This window comes from Tamandua tetradactyla, chromosome 7, assembly GCF_023851605.1.
Source record: "Tamandua tetradactyla isolate mTamTet1 chromosome 7, mTamTet1.pri, whole genome shotgun sequence".
Classification (NCBI taxonomy): Eukaryota; Metazoa; Chordata; class Mammalia; order Pilosa; family Myrmecophagidae; genus Tamandua; species Tamandua tetradactyla.
In genome coordinates this window covers 37,513,479-37,538,673 of record NC_135333.1, presented here as the reverse complement: position 1 = coordinate 37,538,673, position 25,195 = coordinate 37,513,479, and the positions used below count along the sequence as shown (strand labels likewise).

The 25,195-nt window shown below is 39.6% G+C and overlaps 1 protein-coding gene across 11 annotated transcripts in view; it reads left to right on the top strand.

Moving 5' to 3' along the window:
- Positions 1-25,195, top strand: part of EFCAB6 (EF-hand calcium binding domain 6) — a 357,426-nt gene that overhangs the window by 92,133 nt on the left and 240,098 nt on the right. For 10 of the 11 annotated variants that reach the window (XM_077169111.1, XM_077169107.1, XM_077169109.1 and 7 more), the window contains 2 exons: positions 8,491-8,627; positions 12,851-12,963. In XM_077169111.1, coding sequence (XP_077025226.1) covers positions 8,491-8,627; positions 12,851-12,963 — 250 coding nt within the window. The remainder of the gene's footprint in view (positions 1-8,490; positions 8,628-12,850; positions 12,964-25,195) is intronic. The other variant, XM_077169118.1, reaches the window with a different exon arrangement.

Below are 25,195 nucleotides of genomic sequence, written 5' to 3'. Positions count from 1 at the left end.
GGGACAAGTAGATCAGTTTTCCAGGAGAAAAGATGTCAGTGGAGGGTGAGGGGAGGGCATAGGCAGCTCCAGCTCAATACTCAATAACTGAACTTATGATCTCTCTCCCCCAAACCTGCACCATCTTTGACTTCCCTTTCATTTCATTGAATCTTCCCTCCGTATTCATTGAATCATCAAGTCCTGTTGACATTATCTCTTAGAATTTGCCCCATCTTCTCCATCACTGTTCTCCTCCTCCTTGAAGATTTTCATAGTACACTTTAGCATATTAAAAGGCTTGGAGAAAACCATTTAATGTTGCTGAAGCCAACCTTTCTATGTATTTATTTGTTTAGCTCCAGTTAATATCCAGGGTACTTCGCATTTGGAGGAATACCTCTTTAGGATGAGATGATAGCTAAGTCCCTTTTCTATATTGAACTGTCATTCTGGTTTAGTTCCTAAGTTAGGTGGTCTCTGGTTGGCCTGAAATTTGGCAAAGTCCCAGAGCAGTAAGTTGGCCCAGCATGGATGGACCATGTATCCTAAGCAATCCTCTTTGACTGTTTTGCCTTTTTCAGAGCAGGACTCTTTCCCATGATGTCCAAACAAAGAAAAAAGAGAAAAGAGAGGCAAGAAATATTTCTTGTGGGTCTGGACCCTTTTTAAAGCCCTAAGTTTATAGATATGGGGCTTATTTTCATAACTGTGTCACAAGTTCAGGGGATAGCTAGAGTTCTTATTAAAAGTGTTTCAGCTATACATTGCAAGTAAACATTTTAAAAATGAAAATTTAATGTGGGGAAAGTTTATGTGGCCTGTGCATTATATAACAGCAAGTTTCCCTCTTTACCTTGGCTTCAAGGAAACCTAAAACCAGATTTTTTTTCTCAGTCCTATTAACTATGTTAATTTTTAAGATTGCTTTAACTCTTTTTTGTCAGCCCTCTTTTCTCCATCTCCATGGATCTTTTTTGAATGTCTTTTTATGTAAGTCTGTTCAATTTTTGGCAAAGGCAAAGCATATATATGCTCACTGAGATTCTGCATAGTCCTCCGCCTGTGGGAGCAAGTACCAGAGCAGGGAGAGAAAACATCAGCAGTAGGGGCAGGGAGGCGAAGCCTTTGTTAAAGGTGAGCAGCACCCCATGCCTCTCCTCCCACATGTCTCCAAATTGAAAGTTTGTGTTTATGAGTTTCTGAATGTAGTCTAATTTTTTCCTATCTGGTTTGGCTTATCTCTACCAGCTGGTAAATAGGAAATGTTCACGGTAGGAAGCCAATACTCTGCAGAGTGTAAACAGATGGAATCGATATAAAGTGACAAGTTAGACTGTGCTATTGAGAACACTGAGCCAAAACTAAGAACATAACAGTCAAGCTACTTATTTCGTTCCAGTTCATTTAGTCCTGAATAGCGCTTCATATCTGCACAGCTGTGTTGTTCTTTTTTTCCCCTTTTCTTTCTTCTGGGTTGATAATGACAATTTCAAAGAAAAACTTTAATTAAAGATTTTATACAAAATAGCCAAAAGTAGAATAATAAGGAAAATGAGCATTGATGTGTTTATTGTAAGATAAATCCTTTTGCATGGTCTCATTTAAAACTTTACTTTTAAAATTTAAAACGAGTTTAATAGTGGTGACAAAAAGGTTCCACACTGACAGCAGTAGATACCAGACTATTCCATTTTGCTGCAGAGCCAGAACAGAGGGGCCACTCAAAACTGACCCTTCCCTTGGGGTTCAGTGTGTAGGCACAACCGTGGGACATGGTCACAGCACTGGCTTCTGACCCCCTTTCTGCTAGAAACTAGGTAAGAAGAATGGCTCTGGGTGAGTAACTGTAGAGAAAATAGCTAGACAGGAGTCGGTAAGAATAAAATTGTAGAAGATTTCAGTTAATTTGCAGGTAGTACCTTGGCCTGAGAAGTGTTCCTTCCCTCTGGGTAGGGCCACATCAGAGCCAAACTAGAGAGGGAATTCGCAGCCTCAGTGAGAATTCTGGGCTTCAGGGAGGAAGCATAAGGCCTTTTCTCATCTCCTTTAAAGTCTGGGTGGTCATATTTATTTGGGTTCACAGCTTTCCTTCCTGGAGCTCAAAGTGCTATAAAAAGAATTTTAAACAAAGAACTACAGAGTAATAATAGCATTCCTGGTTAGCAGTGTATTATTGAACCATCTGAACTCAGTGGGGTATGCATATGAAGCAGGTTGATTTTTCCCCTCACTGCTCTCAAACAGGCACCAGTGAATCTCCCTTTTTCATCCCTGAAGGGTGGATTTCCTGGATATCTGGTCATACTCAGGTATGAAAAAGTACAATGCACATTTACAACCTGGAGCTCATAATTGGTTCACTCCTCCTTTTCCTCCCCTCCTTCCTTCTTCTAGGAGAGGGGCATTGCCTGTTCCTCTTCCTCTCCCTCTTTCTGCCTCCTTTCTCCCCCAGTATGTGGGGTCTGTGAGGAGAATTGAGGGAAGGAAGCAAGTATATCTTTCTCCCGTAACTGGTGTCCTCTGTTGGCAGCATGTAAAGGCTGCTTCCTTATAGGACAGAGCTTGGGGGCCTCTGAACTGCATAATTTCCAGAGGAGGGAGGGTCATCTCTAGCTTAATCCCTGGAGCCTCCTTGGCTCCCATTCCTGTTAGTCTGCCTCACATCCTCTTGATGCTCAGGTTCCTCAAGTGATAAGCAGCCCCTTGGGAGCAGGACAGCTCAAGCTACCTTTCTTGGTTAACCCATGGTTAAGGGTCTTAACAATGATGACATTAGGCATGAACATCTTTCTTATCTGCCTCCCACCCCTGCTTTACTGTCCCAGTACAATTCTTGGCTCTCTCCCAAGGAAGGTGCAGAGCAGATCACTGAGACCACCAGGAAATGAGATGCTCATCTCCCCTTCTTGAAGGTAGCTGCCCCTATTTGTACAAGGATTTCCTTGGCTTACCAAAGTTTCTTCACCATAAATGCTGCAGTCACCCCATCCAGCTAGTCAGCTACCCATCCATCCACCCACCTATCCATCTATCCATCTATCCATCCATCCATCCATCTTTCCATCCATCCAACCTCCCACCCATCCATCCATCACCCATCATTCACTCATCATGTATCCATCATCCACTCATCTTCTGTCTATCCACTCACCCACCCATCCATCCATCTTCTATCCATCCATCCATCTATCCATCTTCCATCCATGCATCCATCCATCCATCATCCATCCATGTATCTTCACTCATCATTCATTCATCATCTATCCATCCACCCATTATCTATCCATTCTTCTATCTTTCTATCTATCGATTCAACAGATATTTGTTGTGCCAGGTCCTATTCTCCACCCTGGACTTCTGCCTCAAGACCTTCCTCCCTCTTCAGGATTCTGTTATCTTATACTGGGTGATAGGGTGATAAATGGGGAAGAGGAGGGGCTGAGGTATAGGAAATAGTGCTGGCTCAGCCACTTCATATTCCCTGGAATGGGTGCATGGCCCTTTTATTTCGATTTCTTGCCCTGTTATTTGGATCTCTGTCCTCAGCCTTTGCTCCTGGTCAGCAATTCTCATCATAGCAAGTATGATGTGTATTATTGAACATGTCTCATGTGAGGTACCTGTACACATGAGCTCATCGTTTTATCTTAATCCTTACTCATTCAGATTTCACACATGATGAAACTGAAGTTTAGAGGTGTTGTGTTGCTTTTCCCAGGTTACCTGAATCATAGGTGTGGGCTAGGATTTGAAGTCTCATTTCTGAGCCTGTGACTTGTCATTGGGCTGTTCTGCCTTGTAGAAAGGAGTGGGGAAGAGAAGCAATTTGACACCCTGTCATTGTCAGTAGGTGTCCCTCCAACCCTGAGCTGGAGCTTTATAGTGGGGCAAACCATCATGCCTGGGGAGAGGCATTTATCTTCCTTACTCCTTGGCTTTACACCTCAAGGGCAAACATTGTTTGCTTTTTGCAGTAACATTTATGTTTCTGCCCTTCATAAATTCATCTGAATTTTTTTTGGTTGAGTATTTTCGTTTTACTCCTATCTCTTCCTGTGTAGTCAGTAATCACTTCCTTCTTTTACTTGCAAGTGGAATAGGGTTTCATTTCTTTATTTAAACTATTAGGTGAACAAGTCCTGATTTATGTAGTCACACTTCAGAACTTTAAAGCTTTCTAGCCTGCTCTTTCCCCACCTTGCTTTCCAGACTGGATAACTAGTGTTTTGGTCTGTCCTCCTGTGGTTACCTTCCCTAGATTATTGGGTTCATATCTGTCCCCCATACCTGGGTCCTGGGGACACAGAGACTGTCAGATCATGTCCAACTTCAGGGGCAGCCAGGCGAGGACACAGGAAGCCACACCTGGCTCAGCGTGGGTCACACAGGGCACAGGGGCACCAAGGCTTGCACCAAGGGGTGGTGAGAGGTGCTTGGGAGGAGACATGTTGGGGCAGCTTCTTCTGAGAGCTTCAAGCCCATTCCCAGCTCCTGAACCTTTATTTTAAAGCTGTAACTTTTGCTTTTTTTTTCTTTTTAATTTTCTTTTTAAATCTTCAGTGCTCTTCCTTGGATTTCTGCATGGGAAAGCTCCTCTAACACTACTTCACCTACTCAGATATAAATGAGGGAGGTGCTTGGGTATAGTGAAGCAGGGGCCAGTAAACTTCTGTCAAGGACCAGATAGTAAATACTTTTGACTTTGGAAGCCAGACAGTTCTGTCCAACTAGTCAACTCAGCCCTTGTTTCCTTGCTTAGCAGGAAAGCAGCCACAGACAACATGTAAAGGAACGGGTGTGGCTGTGTTCAAATAAACTCTGCTTATGAATGCTGAAATTTGAAATTCATATTACTTTTACATGTCACAAAATATTAGTCTTCCTTTGTTTTCCCCCCACAATTTAAAAATGTACAAGCCATTCTTAGCCTTCAGGTCATACAGATATAGGTGGTGGGCTGGCTCTGGGCGCGCAGGCCATAGTTTGCTGTATCCGGAGTAAAGGAAAGGATGTCAGGTCTCCATGGGTAACAAAGTCAGGCTAAGAAATCATCCTTTCTCAGACTGATCTCCTTGGGCAGTACTGAAGGCAAGACCAGATATCCTTTTTTAGGAAGCAGGCCAGATCTGGAAGGAGGAAGCCATGGGTTGTAGATTTTGTTAACTCTGTTCCCCATCTTCCTCTCAATGGATTGGGCCTCTCTGAGCATTCTTCCCACACAGAAGTGGGGATTTCTTGGAGAGGAATGAGTAGAGAACAGAGGCCTGGAAGGAGTGGGCAAGGGAGGGAGCAGGTTACCAAGTTCAGGCAGGAATTCAAGGTAGAAGGTTTCAAGGCAGAAGTCATGGAGCTAGCTGTCAGATGAAGGAGGAATTGCAGAAGCCCAGAGTCCTGTTCCAGAGTGGATAGTGGTGGGCCTGGGAAGGGCTTCTGGGCAGCAGACACAGTTTCTCCTTTACTCTGCAAAGATTCACTGTGCACCCCTCTGTCCAGAAACTCTCCCAACCCTGAGGATACTGCAGTGAGCAGAAGTGTTGGTGAATATGCTAAGAAGAGAAATGAAGGAAGTGAAGGTCCAAAAAGGACAGGACTGGTCTTTTGCATGGGCAGCCAGGGAGGGCCTCTCTGAGCAGGTGGCATGTAACAGAGAGCTGGGTGTGGGTGGGGCATGAGCCCTGCAGATTTTGTGGGAAGAGCAGTCCAGGCAGAGGAGAGCAGCCATGCAAAAGTCTTGAAGCCTGATTGTGCTTGCTGTAGGTGAAAAAGAACAAGGAGGCCCACATAGCTGGAGCCAAGAGAGTAAGGGGGAGTGTGGAAGGGGCAAGGGTGAGAGGGAGTGGGGTGTCAGATCATCTAGGGCTGGAGTCAGGGCTTTTTGGCATGTGGAAAGAGAGACAGTGGCATGCTTATGAATTCTAAGTAGTTCAGTATGGCAGGAGCTAAGGGGGGGGGGGGGGTTGTGAGGGACAGAGCAGGGGGTGTTGATAAGCAGGAGGCTTAGAGACAGTTGGCTTTTAATGCAAACTTGTCCCACTTACATTAAAATGGCAAACATCTAGGTAACTAAGAAAGGAGGTAAATTCTGGCCAGCCCAGCCTGAGTTTTCTCTCCTCTTTTCCTCTCCTGCCCTTTTCTTCCTTTCCAAGGAAGCAGAGAAATGGTACAGGACTGGGGGTAGGGGTGGGTAGGTCACTCTTGTGGGGAACCTGTACCATTTTTATTCCTTTATCCTTTATCTTTCCTCATGTATGGGGTGAGTTTTGTACATCATGGCCCTTACTTTGCTGACTTTGATAAGCCTCACCATCTGCAGCTAAATTCTTCCAATCTTGCCAAACTTCAGTCTGACAAATGATAAGAAACTTGGAGACATACCTCTGGTGGGTGTGAGTTCTCTGCCAGATTTGTGCTTCCCGTCTTCCATGCTGCAGATCCATATGGGCTGCTTTGGGATTTTAAAAAAGCGCATCGCCTCCTGTCCTCCTTTTACCAAAAGAGGTGAACCGGTTTTTTCAGCAGATGAGGCACTGAGATTTTTATTTCATTTGACCATGGGAACCAGCGTTCTCAGGCTGGAGCTCCTTTAGATTCTTTGAGACAGAGTGGCTGTGCTGAGGCTGGATGCTCAGGAGCACTTCCCCTCGAGCCAATGACCCCTTTCTTCTTCCCTTGATAGAACCAGTTTCAGACATTGGAGCCATCTAGCCAAATTTCTCTAGTTAGAAGTAGGAGTTGCATAAAGCATTTGGCATGAGGCTTGCCAGACATCCAATAAATGTTTTTTCTATTATCATATTATATAATCAAATATTCTTCATGTATGAACCAATCATCTGAGGAAGTACTTGCAGATATATAGCCAAGCTTCCTCAGAGTGTGGCTTTTTTTCAGTCAGGCAAAAAGAAGAAACATTTAACGAGCATTTAGGCAGTGTCAAGATGCTGTTCTAGACCCCAGGAATGAAGGAGTAAACAAAATTCTGCTCTCAGGAAGCTTACATTTTGGTGAGGGAGACAGACAATGACAGACCCATATTATATTATTTGTTGGTGAGAAGTACTTTGAAGAAGAGAAAAGTAATGGTGCTGAGGTGAGCTAATTGATAGAGGCAGTCAGAGAAGACCTTTCCAATAAGTGACATTTGGACTGAGACCTGATTAATCATGAGGGGGCGGATCAAGCCAGTGGATATATGGGGAAAGAATGCTCCAGAGAGAAGGAGTAGTACATGCAAACACCCTGAGGCTGGAGGATCCTGCAAGGAGGCTGGTTTGGCCAGAAAGCAATGAGCAAGGGGATGGGAAGGTGGGCGGATGGAGACCCAGTGGTGCCAGCCTTGTAGATCATGGCAAGGCTTTTCCATGTAGATGGAAAGCCATGGGAACCCCCACAGCGTTTTGGGCAGAGGAGGGGTATGATCACATGAACACCATGGCTGCTGCCTGGGGCAAGCTGTGGGGTTAGATTGGAAACTGGAAGACCATATGGGAGACCACTGAAGCAGTCCTAGGGTATGAGAGGCATAGGTGGTGAGACATGGTTGAATTTTGGAAATGTTCTGAAGACAGGGCTGTAAGGCTATGCTGACAAACTGGATATGGGATTTGAGAAAAAAGAATCTGGTAAAATGGATTTGCCATTTATTGGGTTTGGTAAGTCTGAGATGTCTGTTCATCTCAAGTTTGGTGCCAATTTCTTTACATGTCTTATCTTCCCTGCTGGGAGCAGAGTGGAATGGTTGAAGGATAGATATGACTTTCCATCCGGGATCACACTTTCTGGCTGTGTGATGTTGGATCGTTCACATAGCCTCTCTGAACCTCGGTTTCCTTGCCTGGAAATGGGGAATGGTTTGGGAGGATTGTGTATGGCACATGCGACCCCCAGGGGATGTTTATTCTTCTCAGTTTAAGTTGCTTGAGGCAAGAGCCATACAGTTCAGCCATCTCTGCCTTCACCCAATGCTTCGCACATTTGTGTGCCCAGTAAATGCGTACTTGCTGTATCTGTGGAAGATCTCCATAAAAGTTTTCTTTAATATCTTTAAGAAATTCAGAGTGGTTAAAATGTACAGTCATATTTTTATATCTCCCTGTAAAAATAGTTTGCATATGGCAGTGAAAAATAAAAATTGTGCAATTCCAGCTGTGCCAGAACTGTAGTTTTTAAATATCAATTAACAAAAAAGATTTTTTATATGACTCTAAAAAGGAGTGAATTGTGTATGAAACTTACTGCTTTATATCAGGAAGAATTTTTCGGGTTTTTTTTTTTCCCTTAAACTTACTAAAAGCATTTACAGGGAAAATTGCTTTGAAGATATTCACTAAATGCAAAGTGTTCTCTTTTCCATAGACATATCATTTTGCAATGCCTACCACTGTGAGTCTTTGAAAACATTTTATTTTACAAGAAGTGTTCAAAAAAACTTTCACAGATTTTTATTATCATTTTTGTGTTGAACACTGGGTCTTTTGACTTTTTTCGTAAATTGATTTTTATGTGCAGATTTTCAAAAACATTAAAACTGTTTTCAAAGCCTTGAAACTCATCGATGTTAACCATACTGGACTGGTTCAACCACATGAGCTCAGAAGGGTCCTGGAGACCTTCTGTTTGAAGATGAGCAATGATGAATACGAAAAGTAAGTAAACCAGGTTTGGTGTGAGATTGCTCAGCAGAACTCTTAGCCAATTTCAGAATGGGACCTGTCAAGTTCATTGATCCATCCATCAGTCTTCCCCCCTCCTGCCTTCTCTGTCTCAGTTTCTTTTAAAGGGAGGCATGCACTGGGCACTTCTCCCATGATCACGAGGCTCTGCATGAATTCTCAAAACCAATAGCTAACGGTTATATGTGACATCGGCCAATTCATTAGGTGCCCTAGGGTGCAAGTCATCTGGCCTGCAGATTTGAACACATCTAGATTATTTAAACACTCCCTCACTAATTTTCCTCTTTTCCTGCTTGGCACTTTTTCTTATCCCATGTGTTTCCTGCACACTGTTTACTTTTACACAAAGCTTGGGTTTAGGAGGAGAATTGAAAATTTCAGAATTTACTTATATGTTAATGTGCTCCCTGGTTTGGCCCTCCATCCTGTTATAATGGAGAAGCTTAATTTTCCTTTGAGAACAATTGTTGTTGAGGTTTGTGGGGAGGGTTGCAGCAGGGGAATGGTGAAGAGGGCATTTAGCAACTTGAAAATATTTGAAAGTGCCACCACCTGCTCCTGACCTGAGGGCAGTGCACTGAAGCCAGGCCTTCCAGTTTTTTGAAATTCCAATCATCTCCAGATCATTTAGAAGAAACCAAATGTTTAGCTTTTGTGGCTCCTTGAGTTTTTAATGGAAACATCTGGAAAGTGAGCCCACATTTAGCTTGATTTACATGATAACCAGCCAAGAAGTACTTTCCTTCTTCCTGCCTTTCCCCAAGCACATTTCTAAATATTCTCCAGGCCATTAACAAGAGCCCAGAACGCAAGTCTAAGAGCTTCCCATTACATTACAGATATCAATTGCTGTTCAAACGTGTCACCACAGTCCCTTACATAGTATAAGAGAGTATACTCAGTGCTAGAATTAGGACAGAGGACTTTGCTCCCATAACAAGGAAGTCAGGAGGCCATGTGGCAGCGTCATGGATGCTGCAAGGTCTGAAAAGCCAGGAGACTTTTAAAAAATTTATTTTTCCTAATCCTTCAATTTTTTTTTCCTCTTTATAGCCCACCTCAGAATATAAAAGACATAATAGATGTTTTAATTTTTGCATCTTTTCCGGCTGGGAAAGTGTCCAGAATAAGATCCAAACAAAACAAATTAAATAATTTTGTGCATGCAATTACAGAACAGAAGCAACACTCTTCTAAAACAGGCAATCAAAAAACAAAACAGTGTTTTATTTGACAATAAACCTTGTGTTTGGCACTGTAATCTGCAACCTAGTAAATCTATTAAAAAATGTTACTGTCTGTTTCCCCATCTCATAAGTATTGAATAATAAAGAACTCAACAAATTTTTATTGGAGATTTTTTAAGCTTCAAAAACAATGCTGTTTTCATGATAAGACGTCAGAAATTTAACATAATAGAATTGCTTTCCTTTTGAATAGGAAACACAGAAGATCAAACGTAGACTTTCTTCAATTGCCTTAATGCTTTTCTTATTGAAGCTCAATAATATACTCTTTCCTCAAGAAGCTGCTTCAGTATTAATTTTGCCTTTTTTAGTTTTTTTAAGCAGGAAACACAATGCATTTCTTAATCCTTTCTTTCATATAACAGCTTTCTATTTAGTATCAGCCTTCAGCATGTGGTGTGGTGGGAATGGCCTGGGCTTTGAGATCCAGCCTTTGGGGTCAGTCTGTGCCCTGCTCTCCCTAGTTAGTTCTAGGGCCTTGGCCAAGCTCCTAGCCTCTCTGACTGTCATTTTCCCCTCTAAAAAATGGGGACTGTGAAGCCTACCTGGCAGGTGTGACAATTTGATGAAATTTACACAATGTAACTGTGATGCATCCGGCACTTAGTAGGTGCTCATGTCCTGGTGATTTATAATTGAAAGATTCCATGACTGACCTTTGCTGTTTGATAAACAGTTTTGTAGGCTGCAGAACACCATCAACCTATGAAAAGCAAGTGTATAATTAATCAGGCCTATCCTGAGATCCATCAGGATTTGTTTTTATTTTCCCATCTCACTGCACCCTACCTTTCATTGCTCTGCAGGCCAAAAGTGTCTGAATCCAGGTAAAATAATTTACAGGAAGCCTTTGAAAAATAAGCATTCAGACAGGTCTCCTGACGGTCACCCTGAGCAGAAGGTACAGTTGCAGGTGCTGGCATTGGTGAGGTGTATGAACTGACTGCAGTCATCCCCTTATCCCCTAAACATTGGTCTCCTCGTGGCATGGACTTGCCTGCTGGGTTCTACAGACTTGGAAGTCCTCCTGCCCAGAGGCTGAGTCCCTGGAAATAGACCCTGGTGGTTGTATCTTAGGAATGGTTCTGTCCGTCCTGCCTTTAATCTTGTGAAAAAGTCTTTTGAGATACTGCATTCTTGTGCAGCACCAAGGTTTCATTTTTGGAGACTTATCTGGAATTTTGCCTGTCCTCCATGAATGTGCCACATGCATTGTGAGCGTGGGCCAGTGAGGCATTAAGCAAGAGCAGGGTTCTCTGATGAGAAAATGCTGCTTTAAGAACACTGAATTTGAATAGAAAACTGCAAAGCTGGTGACAATGCCTCTTATTGGTTCCTGACGTTTTTCTGGAGCCACAGACTAGCTAAGACTTGCTCTACGACAAGAACTCAAAAAGAATACAGTTAGTTGTCACCTTCTGGGTTCTGAGAATTGCACTTTTATTGTCACAAGCTAGAGACTATGGATAAAGGATGGAGCTGTTTAGGGAGTTTCAGTGTTAACATCTGGCAGCTACACTTCACAAGACTAATTTTTCTTATTAGAACAATAGGCAAGATTCATCAAAGTGGATAAAAAGGTTTGCATTGCAATGAATACATAACATTTCTCTTTGTTAAATTTGGAAAACAGAAAAATAAATACTTTAAGTGATAATTACTAAATTTTTAGAAAGCAGCATGAAAACAGATAATTATAGAAACTAACACATATGGAGCTACTATAACCAAACATTTAAGAACTGTCAATTTATTATAAATGTGATAATGCAGATATTATCTAGAAAGCCATTTATCAAATGACAGATTTGAATTATAGAAAACTGATTTCTAAAAAGCAAAAAAAAAAAAAAATCCAAACATCCTGTTTATCTTAACATTAGAAAAAAAAGAGTATCTCAATCTTTCTTGGGGATAGACAGTGTTTAAATGTCTCCAAAATTTCTTTTTATATTATAAAGCTATTAGGGTGGTGTAAGAAGAGTTCAGTGGTAGAATTCTCAACTGTGGGAGACCTGGATTTGATTCCCAGTCCATGCACTTCCCCAAAAACAAACAAACAAGCAAAAATTCAACAAATGGTGCTGCAATAACGGGCTACTCACATGGAAAAATAATGAAATGTGACACAACCATACAGCATACAAAAAAAAAAAAGCCATTGGATGCGTGCAGAAATAGCTTTATCTCCTCCACCATTTCCTTCTTTGATATGGAATAGCATCTGGGCCTCATTTTCTCTCATGGTGGCTTGGTCTAGAAGATTTTGTTCTTCCCTTCAACTGCTCTAGATGTTTCTGGTTATGGATATCTTATAGAACTAATTCATGGCCCAGATGCATTTCCCCCAAATATTAGAGGAAAGTAGGACATATTCCTGCTATCTGAGGGAAGAGGTGGCTCCCATGCCTTCTCAGTCCCCAGTTTCCCTCCCTGATGCCCAAGTAGGGAGGAAGGCTTAGGGGTTTCTTGTTTTGTTTTTGTATACTGTATGGTAGGGGTCACATTTCATTCTTTTTCCATATGAGTATCCTGTTATTACACACCATTTGTTGAATTCTTTTTGTAGTTTGCTTTTCTTATTTGTTTGTTTTTGGGGGAAGTGCATGGTCCAGGAATCAAACCCAGGATTCCCACATGACACGCAAGAATTCTGCCACTGAAAATCCTTAGGTTTCATTTGAAGGCAGGGCACTTCCCTAAACAGCTCCTGAGATGTCACCTCCAGCTGTAGGCCCAGTCAAGTGATCTCTCTCAAGTATCAGCATCTTCTTAATCTCACAGTAACTTTTCCTAGGGTTTGCTTTTTAATTCCACCTGTGGCTAGAAACAGCCATTAAGATGAATGCCAATGTGTCGTGTAGCAGACCTCCTAGTAGCAAACTTGCTTTATTTTAGATTCAATAGATCATGATTTCTGATCACTAAAGATAACTTGTATTTTAGGTTTTCAAATCACTACAACATTGGCAAAGATACTGCAGTGGATTATAATGCTTTTTTGAAGAACCTCAGTACAAACAATGACTTGAACCTGAAATATGTTATGGGAAATCAAGGTAAGTATTTTTAAAGAATATAGAAAAAGATTTCACTATCCTTTGACCTGGCAATCCCTCTTCAATGAATCTGTCCTGAAGAGACACTTTCAAATGTGGACAGTCCATTATTCAGAAGATAGTCATGGTATTATTATTTACAAGAGTAATATAAATGTCTAATGATAGAAAAAGGTTTAAATAAATCAAGGCATACCCACAACACAGTAAAGTGTGCAGCCACTAATAATGACTTCCATGAAGAAATAACAATAATCTGGAAAATTCATGTGAAATGCCAGCTAATGACTGGAAGGAAATATTCTAAAATACTTACAGGGATAAGTCTTTAAGGGGTATATCTCTGGATGTTGATTTGTCCCTTCTTTCTGTGGCTTCGGTATTTTTAAAAATTTTGAAAATGAATGTGCATTCTTTAAATGATGGGAAAAATATAAAAAGGGCAAATTTTTGTGTAAATTATACAATTATATTACACATGTAAGGCCATTCCTCAGGTATGTTGTACGAAGAAGGAGCTGTTATATAAACAGCAAGATTTCAGAAGAAAATCGCAATTACATTGCTGTCTGCATCCTAATTCTATTGAACATTTTAGAAGTTTTATTTAGATATATTCACATACCATAGTATCCATCCAAGGTATACAAACAATGGCTTTTAATACAATCACAGATTTGCATATTCATCACCATGATCAGTTTTAAAACATTTTCATTACTCCAAAAACAAACACCTCATACCTCTTAGCAGTCATCTCTCAATCCCTCAATCCTTCTCCAGCCCTCCATGACCACTAATCTAATTCTGTCTCTATAGATTTACTTATATTTAAAGATACTAAAAATATTAATGTTAACTACAGTCCATAGTTTGCATAATGTGTATTTTTCTCATATACTACCCTTTCCTTAATACCCTGTAGTAGAGAAGTACATTTGTTATAGTTCATGAAAGAACATTCTTACATTTGTACTATTAGCCACAGTCATTGTCCACAGAGGGTTCACTGTAGTATACAGTCCCATGTTTTATCCTCTAGCTTTCCTTCTAGCAACATGCATGACCTAAAACTACCCCTTCATCCATATTCATACACATAATTCAGCATCATTAATTATACTCAGAGTAATCTGGTACCATCACCTCTATCCATTTCTGAATGCTTTCAATCAACCTAAATAGAAATTCTGTACAAGTTATGCATCAGCTCCCCATTCTCTACCCCCACTCTATCTCCTGATAACCTATATTCTAGATCCTAACTTTATGAGTTTGGTTATTATACTTAGTTCGTATTAGTGAGAGGATATAATATTTGTCATTTTGTGTCTGGCTTATTTCACATAATGTCCTCCAGATTCATCCATGTTGTCACATGCATAGGACTTCATTCCTTCTTACTGCTGAATAATATTCCATCATATGGATATTCCACATTTTGCTTATCCATTTATTGGTTGATGGACATTGGATTGCTTCCATGTTTTGGCAATTGTGAATAATGCCAGTATGAATATTGGTGTGCAAATATCTGTTTACGTCCCTGATTTCAGATCTTCTGAGTATATATACCTAAAAGGCTTGCCAGATTGCATGGCAATTCTATACCTAGCTTCCTGAGAAACCTCACTTGTGCTGGTTTGAAACTGTTGTGTACCCCAGAAAAGCCATGTTCTTTAATCCTGATTCAGTATTGTGGGGTGGGCATTCTTTTTTTTTTTTTTTTAACTTTTTTTATTAATTAAAAAAATTAACAAACAAAACATTAAGATATCATTCCATTCTACATATACAATCAGTAATTCTTAATATCATCACATAGTTGCATATTCATTATTTCTTAGAACATTTGCATCGATTTAGAAAAAGAAATAAAAAGACAACAGAAAAAGAAATAAAACGATAACAGAGAAAAAAAGATTATACATACCATACCCCTTACCCCTCGCTTTCATTTACCACTAGCATTTCAAACTAAATTTATTTTAACATTTGTTCCCCCTATTATTTATTTTTATTCCATATGTTCTACTCTTCTGTTGATATAGTAGCTAAAAGGAGCATCAGACACAAGGTTTTCACATTCACAGAGTCTCATTGTGAAAGCTATATCATTGTTCAATCATCATCAAGAAACATGGCTACTGGAACACAGCTCCACATTTTCAGGCAGTTCCCTCCAGCCTCTCTGCTACACCTTGAACAACAAGGTGATATCTACTTAATGCATAAGAATAACCTCCAGGATAACCTCTCAACTCTGTTTGGAATCTCTCAGCCATTGACACTTAGTCTCATTTCACTCTTCCCCCTTTGGTCGAGAAGGTTCTCTCAATCCCTTGATGTTAATTCTCAGCTCATTCTAGGGTTTTTCTCAGTCCCTTGAGGCTGAGTCTCAGCTCATTCCAGGATCTCTGTCCCACGTTTCCAGGAAGGTCCACACCCCTGGGAGTCATGTCCCACGCAGAGAAGGGGAGGGTGGTGAGACTGCTCGTCATGTTGGCTGGAGAGAGAGGCCACATCTGAGCAACAAAAGAGGCTCTCTTGGGGGTGACTCTTAGGCCTCAATTTTAAGTAGACTTGACATATCCTTTGTGGGGTTAAGTTTCATATGAACAACCCCCAAGACTGGGGGCTCAGCCTATAGCTTTGGTTGTCTATACTGCTTGTGAGAATATCAGGAATTCAACTTGAGGAAGTTGAATTTCTCCCCACTCTCACCATTCCCCAAAGGGGGCTTGCAAACACTTTTCTAGTCACTGATCAAATCACTCTGGGATTCATTGGGGCATCACTTTGGACAAACTAACAAAATCTCATGTCCTACCTGAGATTCCAAGTACTTATGACATTCAATCAAACTATCTACATGAGTTATATTAGGAAATGCTCTAGTCAAAATATAAATTTTGTAACAAATAAACATTTTTTGCTTTAGTCTCACACATAAGGTGACATTTTAAAGTATTAATTATCATCTATTTTCAGCACCCTGCAATAATGACATTCCTTTGTTCTTCCTCATGCAAAAACATTTTTAAAATTTGTACATTGTACATTTCACTATTATTATACATGCTAGGCATTCCTAGATTTTACCATCTTGATCTTTACCATCTATCTTTCTTTCTGATTTCATTTATGTCTCCAGCCCTCCTCCCTCTATCATTCTCACATGCAGCTTCATTCAGTGTTTTAACATAATTACATTACAGTTAGGTAGTATTGTGCTGTCCATTTCTGAGTTTTTATATTCAGTCCTGTTGCACAATCTGTATCCCTTCAGCTCCAATTACCCAATATCTCATCCTATTTCTATCTCCTGATGGTCTCTGTTACCAAGGAAATATTCCAAGTTTATTCACTAATGTCAGTTCATATCAGTGAGACCATACAGTATTTGTCCTTTTGTTTCTGGCTAATCACACTCAGCATAATGTCCTTAAGGTCTATTCATGTTGTTACATACTTCATAACTTTATTCTGTCTTACAGCTGCATAATATTCCATCTTATGTAAATGTCACAGATTGTTTAGTCAGCTGTCTGTTGATGGACATTTTGGCTGTTTCCATCTCTTGGTAATTGTCAATAATGCTGCTATAAACATTGATGTGTAAAATGTCCATTTGTGTCCTTGGCCTCATGTCCTTTGAGTAGAGACAGCATATAGATGGATCCTGTTTTTTAATCCATTCTGCCAGACTATGTCTTTTAACTGGAGAGTTTAATCCATTAACATTCAGTGTTATTACTGCATGGGTAGTACTTTCTTCTGCTATTTTGCCTTCTGGATTTTATATGTCATATCTAATTTTCCTTCTTTTTACCTTTACTCATAGTCTTCCTTTCTACACTCTTCTCCACACCTCTCTCTTCTGTCTTCGTATCTGTCTCTAGTGTTCCCTTTAGTATTTCTTGCAGAGCTGGTCTCTGGGTCACAAATTCTCTCAGTGATTTTTTTGTCTGAAAATGTTTTAATTTCTCCCTCATTTTTGAAGGACAGTTTTGCTGGATATAGAATTCTTGGTTGACAGTTTTTCTCTTTTAATAATTTAAATATATTATCCCACTGTCTTCTCGCCTCCATGGTTTCTGCTGAGAGATCTGCGCATAGTCTTATTGGGCTTCCCTTGTATGTGATGGGTTGCTTTTCTCTTGCTGCTTTCAAGATCCTCTCTTTCTCTTTGACCTCTGACATTCTGATTATTAAATGTCTTGGAGTATGTCTATTTGGATCTATTCTCTTTGGGGTACGCTGAACTTCTTGGATCTGTAATTTTAAGTCTTTCATAAGAGTTGGGAAATTTTCAGTGATAATTTCCTCCATTAGTTTTTCTCCTCCTTTTCCTTCTCTTCTCCTTCTGGGACACCCACAACATGTATATTCATGTGCTTCATATTGTCTTTCAATTCCCTGATTCCCTGCTCATATTTTTCCATTGTTTTTCCTATAGTTTCTGTTTCTTGTCAGATTTCAGATGTTCCATACTCCAGTTTTGAAATCCTATGTTCTGTCTCTTGAAATCTACCATTGTAGGTTTCCATTGTTTTTTTCGTCTCTTCTACTGTGTCTTTCATTCCCATAAGTTCTGTGATTTGTTTTTTCAGACTTTCAGTTTCTTCTTTTTGTTCTTTCCTTGCCTTCTTTATATCCTCCCTCAATTCATTGATTTGGTTTTTGATGAGGTTTTCCATTTCTGTTCGTACATTCTGAATTAATTGTTTCAGCTCCTGTTTGTCATTTGAATTGTTGGTTTGTTCCTTTGACTGGGCCATATCTTCAATTTTCCTAGTGTGATTTGTTATTTTTTGCTGGCGTCTAGGCATTTAATTACCTTAATTAGTTTATTCTGGAGGTTGCTTTCACTTCTTTTATCTAGGGTTTTCTTGCTGGATGAATTTGTTATCTATCTGTTCTTTGACATTCCGTTCAGCTTTATCTGGACCTTTAGCTTAAGTTTTGTTTAACAGAGGAGAATTTTCCAGTTCTTGTTTTCTTGTTTCTTGCCCTGCTTGTGTGGTGCCTTTCACCCACACACATTTAGGAGGGTCTACTTAGATATTATAGAACTCAGCCAGATTTTCCCAGACCAAACTGGCCTCCTATCAGGAGGAAAGAGTCACCTGCGTCGGTTTTCCCTGAGGTGAGACCCAGCAGGCTGAAAGACTTCCCTGTGAAGTCTCTGGACTCTGTTTTTCTTATCCTGCCCAGTATGTGGTGCTTGTCTGACTGCAGGTACCACCAGCATAAGATGATGCGGTACCTTTAACTTTGGCAGACTCACCCTGCTGGGGGCATGGTGGAGACAGAGGAGAGGTTGTAGGCTGGTTTTAATGGCTTCAAATTACCAAGCCCTGGTTTCTGAATTCCTTGATGGAGGGATTCCATCTGAGTTGGGCTTCACCCCTCCCCTGGGGAAGGCACAGGCTCCAGACAAGCCCCCAAAAGAGCTCACTTCTGCCTATGTCTGGGGCAGTTGCAGCCTGAAAAGTCCTGCTGCTGTATCCAGAGGCAGTCAAGCCTTTATTAGATACACAGCCACAAAAACCTCTGTTTCCTTCTTTTTTTTCCCCCTTTTTCTGTCAGTCCTGCCCCCTTGGCACCAGGGCAAAAATGAGCAACCTCTGTTTTGATCAGGTTCACCTAAGCTGGGGGCCTATTTTTAGTAGTCAGAATTAGTTAATTAGTTCCACAATTGGTGTTTGATTGTGCCCAGTCTCTGCTGCTGGTAAAGTCCTTTCCTTTCCCCTCTGGAAAGCAGCCTGTGGGGGAGGGGCACTGGCTGCCGCAGCTTTGGGAACTCACGGTTCGGGGGGGGGGGTGCTTGCAGCCATTCCAGCTGGTCCAGACTGGGGTATGCTGTGTGTCTGGTCACTGACGTGGCCCCAGGAGCTGTTCTGTACTGTTTCTGGTTATTTAGTACTTGTTCTGGAGGACGAACTAAAACACGCACGTTGTTAAGACTTGACCCGGAAGTCGGGGTGGGCATTCTTGATTAGGTTGTTTCCATGGAGTTGTGCACACCCAGTTGTATATGTGGCCTTTGATTAGATGGAGATGTGACTCCACCCATTCAAGGTGGATCTTAGTTTACTGGAGTCCTTTAAAAAGGGAAACATTTTGGAGAAAGTTAGATACAGACATTTGGAGATGCTTGGAGAGTTAACACAGGCATAGATGTTTGGATAAACAGAAGAAAATACCAGATGGACCCACAGGATCTGTAAAGGCGATTTGAAACTAGAAGCCAATAGAGGAGCCCAAATAGATGTATCTTCCCAGTAGATGTACCATCCCATGAGATGGTAAGCAAACCAGAACCCAGAAATTTTGCCCTGGAGAAGCTAAGTGAAGGCCAGCAGATGCTTTGAGAGGAAGCCACTGGAATCGGAAGCACAAAGCAGTGAACTGGGAGAAAGGACTTTAGACACCAGCCATGTGCCTTCCCAGCTGACAGACAGAGAAATCCCAGACACAATTTGGTCTTTCTTTTTAATTAAGGTATCTTTCTCTGGATACCTTAGTTTGGACATTTTTAAGGCCTTATGACTATAAACTTATAACTTAATAAATCCCCCTTTATAAAAGCCATTCCATTTCTGGTATATTGCATTCTGGCAACATTAGGAAATTAAAACACTGCCAAACCATCTTCTACAGTGGCTGCATCATTTTACATTTCTACCTGCAGTAAATGAATGTTCCTCTTTTACCCACATTCTCCCCAACACTTGTAGGTTTCTGTTATTGTTTTGTCTTGTTTGTAGTAGTGGCCATTCTGGTAAGTATGAAATGGTATCTCATTGTGGTTTGCATTGCAGTTCCTTAAAAGATAAGTGATGTTGGGCATCTTTTATGTGTTTTTGGCCATTTGTATTCCCTCTTTGGAAAAGTATCTATTCAAGTATTTTGCCCATTTTTAAACTGGATTGTTTGCCTTTTTAATGTTGAGTTGTAGTATTTCTTTACACAGTCTGGATAAGCCTTATCATAGATGTGGTTTCAAATATTTTCTCCCATTGTGTAGACTGTCTTATCACTTTCTTGACAAGTCCTTTGATGTACAGAAGTTTTCAATTTTGAGAAGATCCCACTTATCTATTTCTTTCTTTCATTGCTTATACTTTGGGGAAGTCTAAGAAACTATTGCTTACCACAAGATCTTGCAGTTACTTCCACACATTTTCTTCTTGGAATTGTATGGTCCAGGTTCATATATTTAGGTCTTTGATCCATTTTTTAGTTAATTTTTAGATAAGTGTGAGGTAGGGGCCCTCTTTCATTCTTTTGGACATGGATATCCAGTTCTCCCAGCACCATTGGTTAAAGAGCCTATTCTAACCCAGTTGGGTGGGCTTGGAAGTCTTATCAAATATCAATTGGCTGTAGATGCAAGGATCTATTTCTGAACTCTCAATTCAATACATTGGTCAGTGTATCTATCTTTATGCCAGAACCCTGTTGTTTTGGCCACTGTAGCCTTGTAATATGCTTTAAAATCAGGAAGTATAAGTCCTCCAACCTTGTTCTTTTTAAAGATGTTTTTGGCTACTTGGAACCTCTCATCTTTCCAGATAAATGTGATAATTGGCTTTTCCAATTCTGCAAAGTAGGCTGTTGGAATTTTGATTGGGTTTGTGTTGAGTCTGTATATCATTTGGGGGTAGAATTGACATCTTAATGATATTTAGTCTTCCAATCCATGAATGTGAATTCCCTCCCATTTATTTAAGTCTGCTTTTATTTCTTTAAGCAATGTTTTGTAGTTTTCTTTGTACAGGCCCTTTACATCCTTGATTAAATTTATTTCTAAGTATTAGATTCTTTTAGTTGCTATTGTAGATGCGGGGTTTTTTCTTGATTTCCTCTATAGATTGCTCATTACTAGTGTATGGAAACACTAATGATAATTGCATATTGATCTTATATCCCACCACTTTGCTAAACTCATTTCTAGTAGCTTAATTGTATATTTTTGGGGACCATATGTATAGGATCATATCATTTGCAAATAGTGCTTCTTCCTTTTCAACTTGGATGCATTTTTTTTTTCTTTTTCATGCCTAACTGCTCTTGCTAGAACATCTGACATAATGTTGAATAATACTGGTGACAGTGGGCGTCCTTGCCTTGCTCCAGATCTTACAGGGAAAGCTTTTAGTCATTCACCATTGAGTATGGTGTTTAGCTGTGGGTTTTTCATCTATGTCGGTGTTAGCTGTGGGTTTTTCATATATGCCCTTAATCATATTGAAGAAGCTTTCTTCTAATCCTATCTTTCAAAGAATTTTTATTAAGAAAGGATGCTAAATTTTGTCAAATGCCTTTTATGCATCAGTTGAGATGATCATGTGGTTTTTCCCCTTCAATTTGTTAGTGTGGTATATTATATTAATTCATTTTCTCATGCTGAACCACTCTTGCATGTCTGGGATAAAACCCACCTGATCATGGTGTATAATTCTTTTGATGTAATATTGGATTCAGTTTGCAAATATTTCTTTTAATGTTTCAAATATGCATTGACTAATGTATTTTAAATATTTAACATTCTAACAAATCTGATTTTTTAATTAATTTTTAATTTTTTAAAAAAATATTTACAACAAACTCATATTCTTAACAAATGATCATTCCATTCTACATATATAATCAGTAATTCACAATATCCTCACGTAGTTGTATATTCATCATGATCATTTCTTAGAACATTTGCATCAATTTAGAAAAAGAAATAAAAAGACAACAGAAAAAAATTCATACATACCATACCCCTTACCCCTCCCTTTCATTGATCACTAGCATTTCAATCTACTAAATTTATTTTAACATTTGTTCCCCCTATTATTTATTTTTATGCCATATGTTTTACTTGTCTGTTGACAAGGTAGATAAAAGGAGCATCAGACACAAGGTTTTCACAATCACACAGTCAAGTTGTGAAAGCTTTATCATTATACAATCATCTTCAAGAAACATGGCTACTGGAACACAGCTCTACATTTTCAGGCAGTTCCCTTCAGCCTCTCCATTACATCTTGACGAAAAAGGTGATATCTATTTAATGCATAAGAATAACCTCCAGGATAACCTCTCGACTCTGGAATCTCTCAGCTATTGACACTTTATTTTGTCTCATTTCACTTTTTCCCCTTTCATTTGAGAAGGCTTTCTCAATCCCTTGATGCTGAGTCTCAGCTCATTCTAGGGGTTTTCTTAATCCCTTGAGGCTAAGTCTCAGCTCATTCTAGGATTTCTGTCCCACATTGCCAGGAAGGCCCACACCCCTGAGAATCATATCACACATAGACAGGGAAAGGGTGATGAGTTTGCATTGTGTTGGCTGGAGAGAGGCCACATCTGAGCAACAAAAGAGGTTCTCTTGGGGGTGACTCTTAGGCCTAATTTTAAGTAGGCTTGACCTATCCTTTGTGGGGTCAAGCTTCACATGAACAAACCCCAAGACTGGGGACTCAGCCTATTGCTTTGGTTGTCCTCACTGCTTGTGAGAATATCAAGAATTCTCCACTTGGGGAAGTTGAATTTTCCCCCTTTCTCACCATTCCCACAAGGGGACTTTGCAAATACTTTTTTACTCACTGTTCAAATCACTCTGGGATTTATTGGGGCATCACTCTGGACAAATCTACAAAACCTTATGCCCTACTCAAGGTTCCATGTACTCATAGTGTACCAAATAAACATTTTTTTCAGTTTGCAAATATTTTGTTGAGGATTTTTGCATCTGAATTCATTAGAGAAAACAGTCTGTATTTTCTTTTGCATCTTTATCTGACTTTGCTATTAGGGTAATTTTGGCTTCATAGAATGAGTGAGGTACTATTACCTCCTCTTCAATTTTCTTGGAAGAGTTTGAGCAGGATTGGTATTTCTTGAAATGATTGGTAGAATTCACCTGTGAAGTCACCTGGTCGTGGGCTTTTCTTTGTTGGTAGATTTTTGATGACTGATTAAATCTCTATTTGTAATTGGTCTGTTGAGGTCTTCTGTTTCTTCTAGAATTGATGTAGGTGTTTGGATGTTTCAAAGAATTTATTCATTTCATCTGTTTTCTGATTTGCTGATGTACAGCTGTTCATAGTATTTTCTTACAATCTTTCTATTTTTGTGGAGTCAGTAGTGAGGTCCCTTTTCTCATTTCTGATTTTATTTAATTTTCTCTATTTTTTTCTTTGTTAGTCTAGCTACTGGTTTACCAATTTTATTGATCTTCTCAAAGAACTAATTTTTGATCTTGTTAATGCTCTCTATTTTTTTTAAATTCTCAATTTCATTTCTTTATACTCTAATCTTTATTATCTCTTTCCTTCTGCTTGGTTTGGGATTATTTTGCTCTTCTTTTTCTAGTTCCTCCAGGTGAGCAGTTAGGTCTTTGATTTTAGCTTTTTCAACTTTTTTAATGTAGGTGTTCAGGACTATAAATTTCCCTGTCAGCACTGCTTTTTAAAAGTACAATTTTATTGAGACATATTCACATACCATATACTCATCCAAAGTATACAATCAGTGGCCCATGGTATCATCATATAGTTGTGCATTCATCACCACAATCAATTTTAGATTTTCAGAAGCCCCCTCCCAAAAAATAATAAAAATAAAAACACCCAAAACACCCCATGCCATTATCACCCCCTATTATTTATTTATTTATCTTTATTTTCTTACTCATCTGTCCATTCACTGGATAAAGGGATTGTAAGTCACAAGGCGTTCACAATCACATGGTCATACCATAAAAACCATATAGTTATACAGTCAACATCAAGAATCAAGACTACTGGATTGTAGTTCAACAAATTTAGGTATTTCCTTCTAGCTATTAATAATACACTAGAAACTAAAAAGGAATATTTTTATACTATATAAGAATAACCTCCAGGATGGCCTCATGACTCTATGTAAAATCTCTTAGCCACTGAAACTTTTTGTTTTCTTTCTTTCCCCCTTTTTTGTCAAGAAATCTTTCTCAATCTCACAATGTCAGGGCCAGGCTCATCCCTGAGAGTCATGTCCCATGTTGTCAGGGAGAAATACACCCCTGGGAATCATGTCCCATGTGGAAGTGGGGAGGGACGTATTGAGTTTATTTGCTGAGTTGTCTTAGAGATCCCACATTTGAGCAACAAAAAAGTTCTCTGGTGGTGATCCTTAGGCATAATTATAAGTAGGCATAACTTCTTCATTGCAGATACATGTTTTATAAGTGCATGCCCCATGATTGAGGGCTTGGCTTATTAAATTGGTAGAACCTAATGCTTGTGAGAATATCAGGAATTCCCCACGTGGGGAAATTTAATATTTCTACATTTTTCCCCAGTCCCTCAAACGACTTTGCAAATACATTTTTGTTTTATGCTCAGATTACTCTGGGATGTATCGGATTATTACATTAACCTATTAAAATAACAAGCTCTCATTTTTTTTGTTTTATGCCCAGATTACTCTGGGATGTATCGGAGCATTGCATTAACCTGTTAAAATAACAAGCTCTCATTCTCTATTCAAGGTTCCAGACAGTTATATTATTTGAATAAACTTATCATACAAGTTAAATTAGCTAGTGTGCTACAGAAAATATAAATTTTGTACCAAAACTGCTGTAAGCTTACAATCTAGGAACATTTACAATAAGCCTTATTAAACATTTCATGCTCCCTAATCGTCGATTACCCAATCCTTGCCTACATTCTATCACCTGATCACCTGTGCTCTCAAATTTAATTCTCAGAGTTTGCACATTATAGTTAGTCCATATTAGTGAGACCTGTTATTTGTGTTTTCATTTCTGGCTTATTTCATCAACATATGCCTTCAAGTTTCATTCACCTAGTTGCATGCCTCACAACTTCATTCCTCCTTGCAGCTGCTCAGTATTACATTGTATGTATACACTGCAGTTTGCCCTTCTGTTCATCAGTTGATGTACCCTTAGGCCACTTCATCCATTGCAAATCATGAATGCGGCAGCCATAAACACCAGTGTGAAAATGCCTATTTGTATCCCTGCTTTCAGTTTCTCCAAGTATATACCTAATAATGGGGTTGCAGGATCATATGACAACCCTATATGTAGCCTCCTGTGGATCGCCACACTGCTTTCCAGAGGGGTTGCACCATTCCATTTCTCTATCAATAGTGCATAGATACATTTCTCCACATTTTCTCCAGCATTTGCTTGTTTCTGTTTATTTTTAAACAGTTTTAT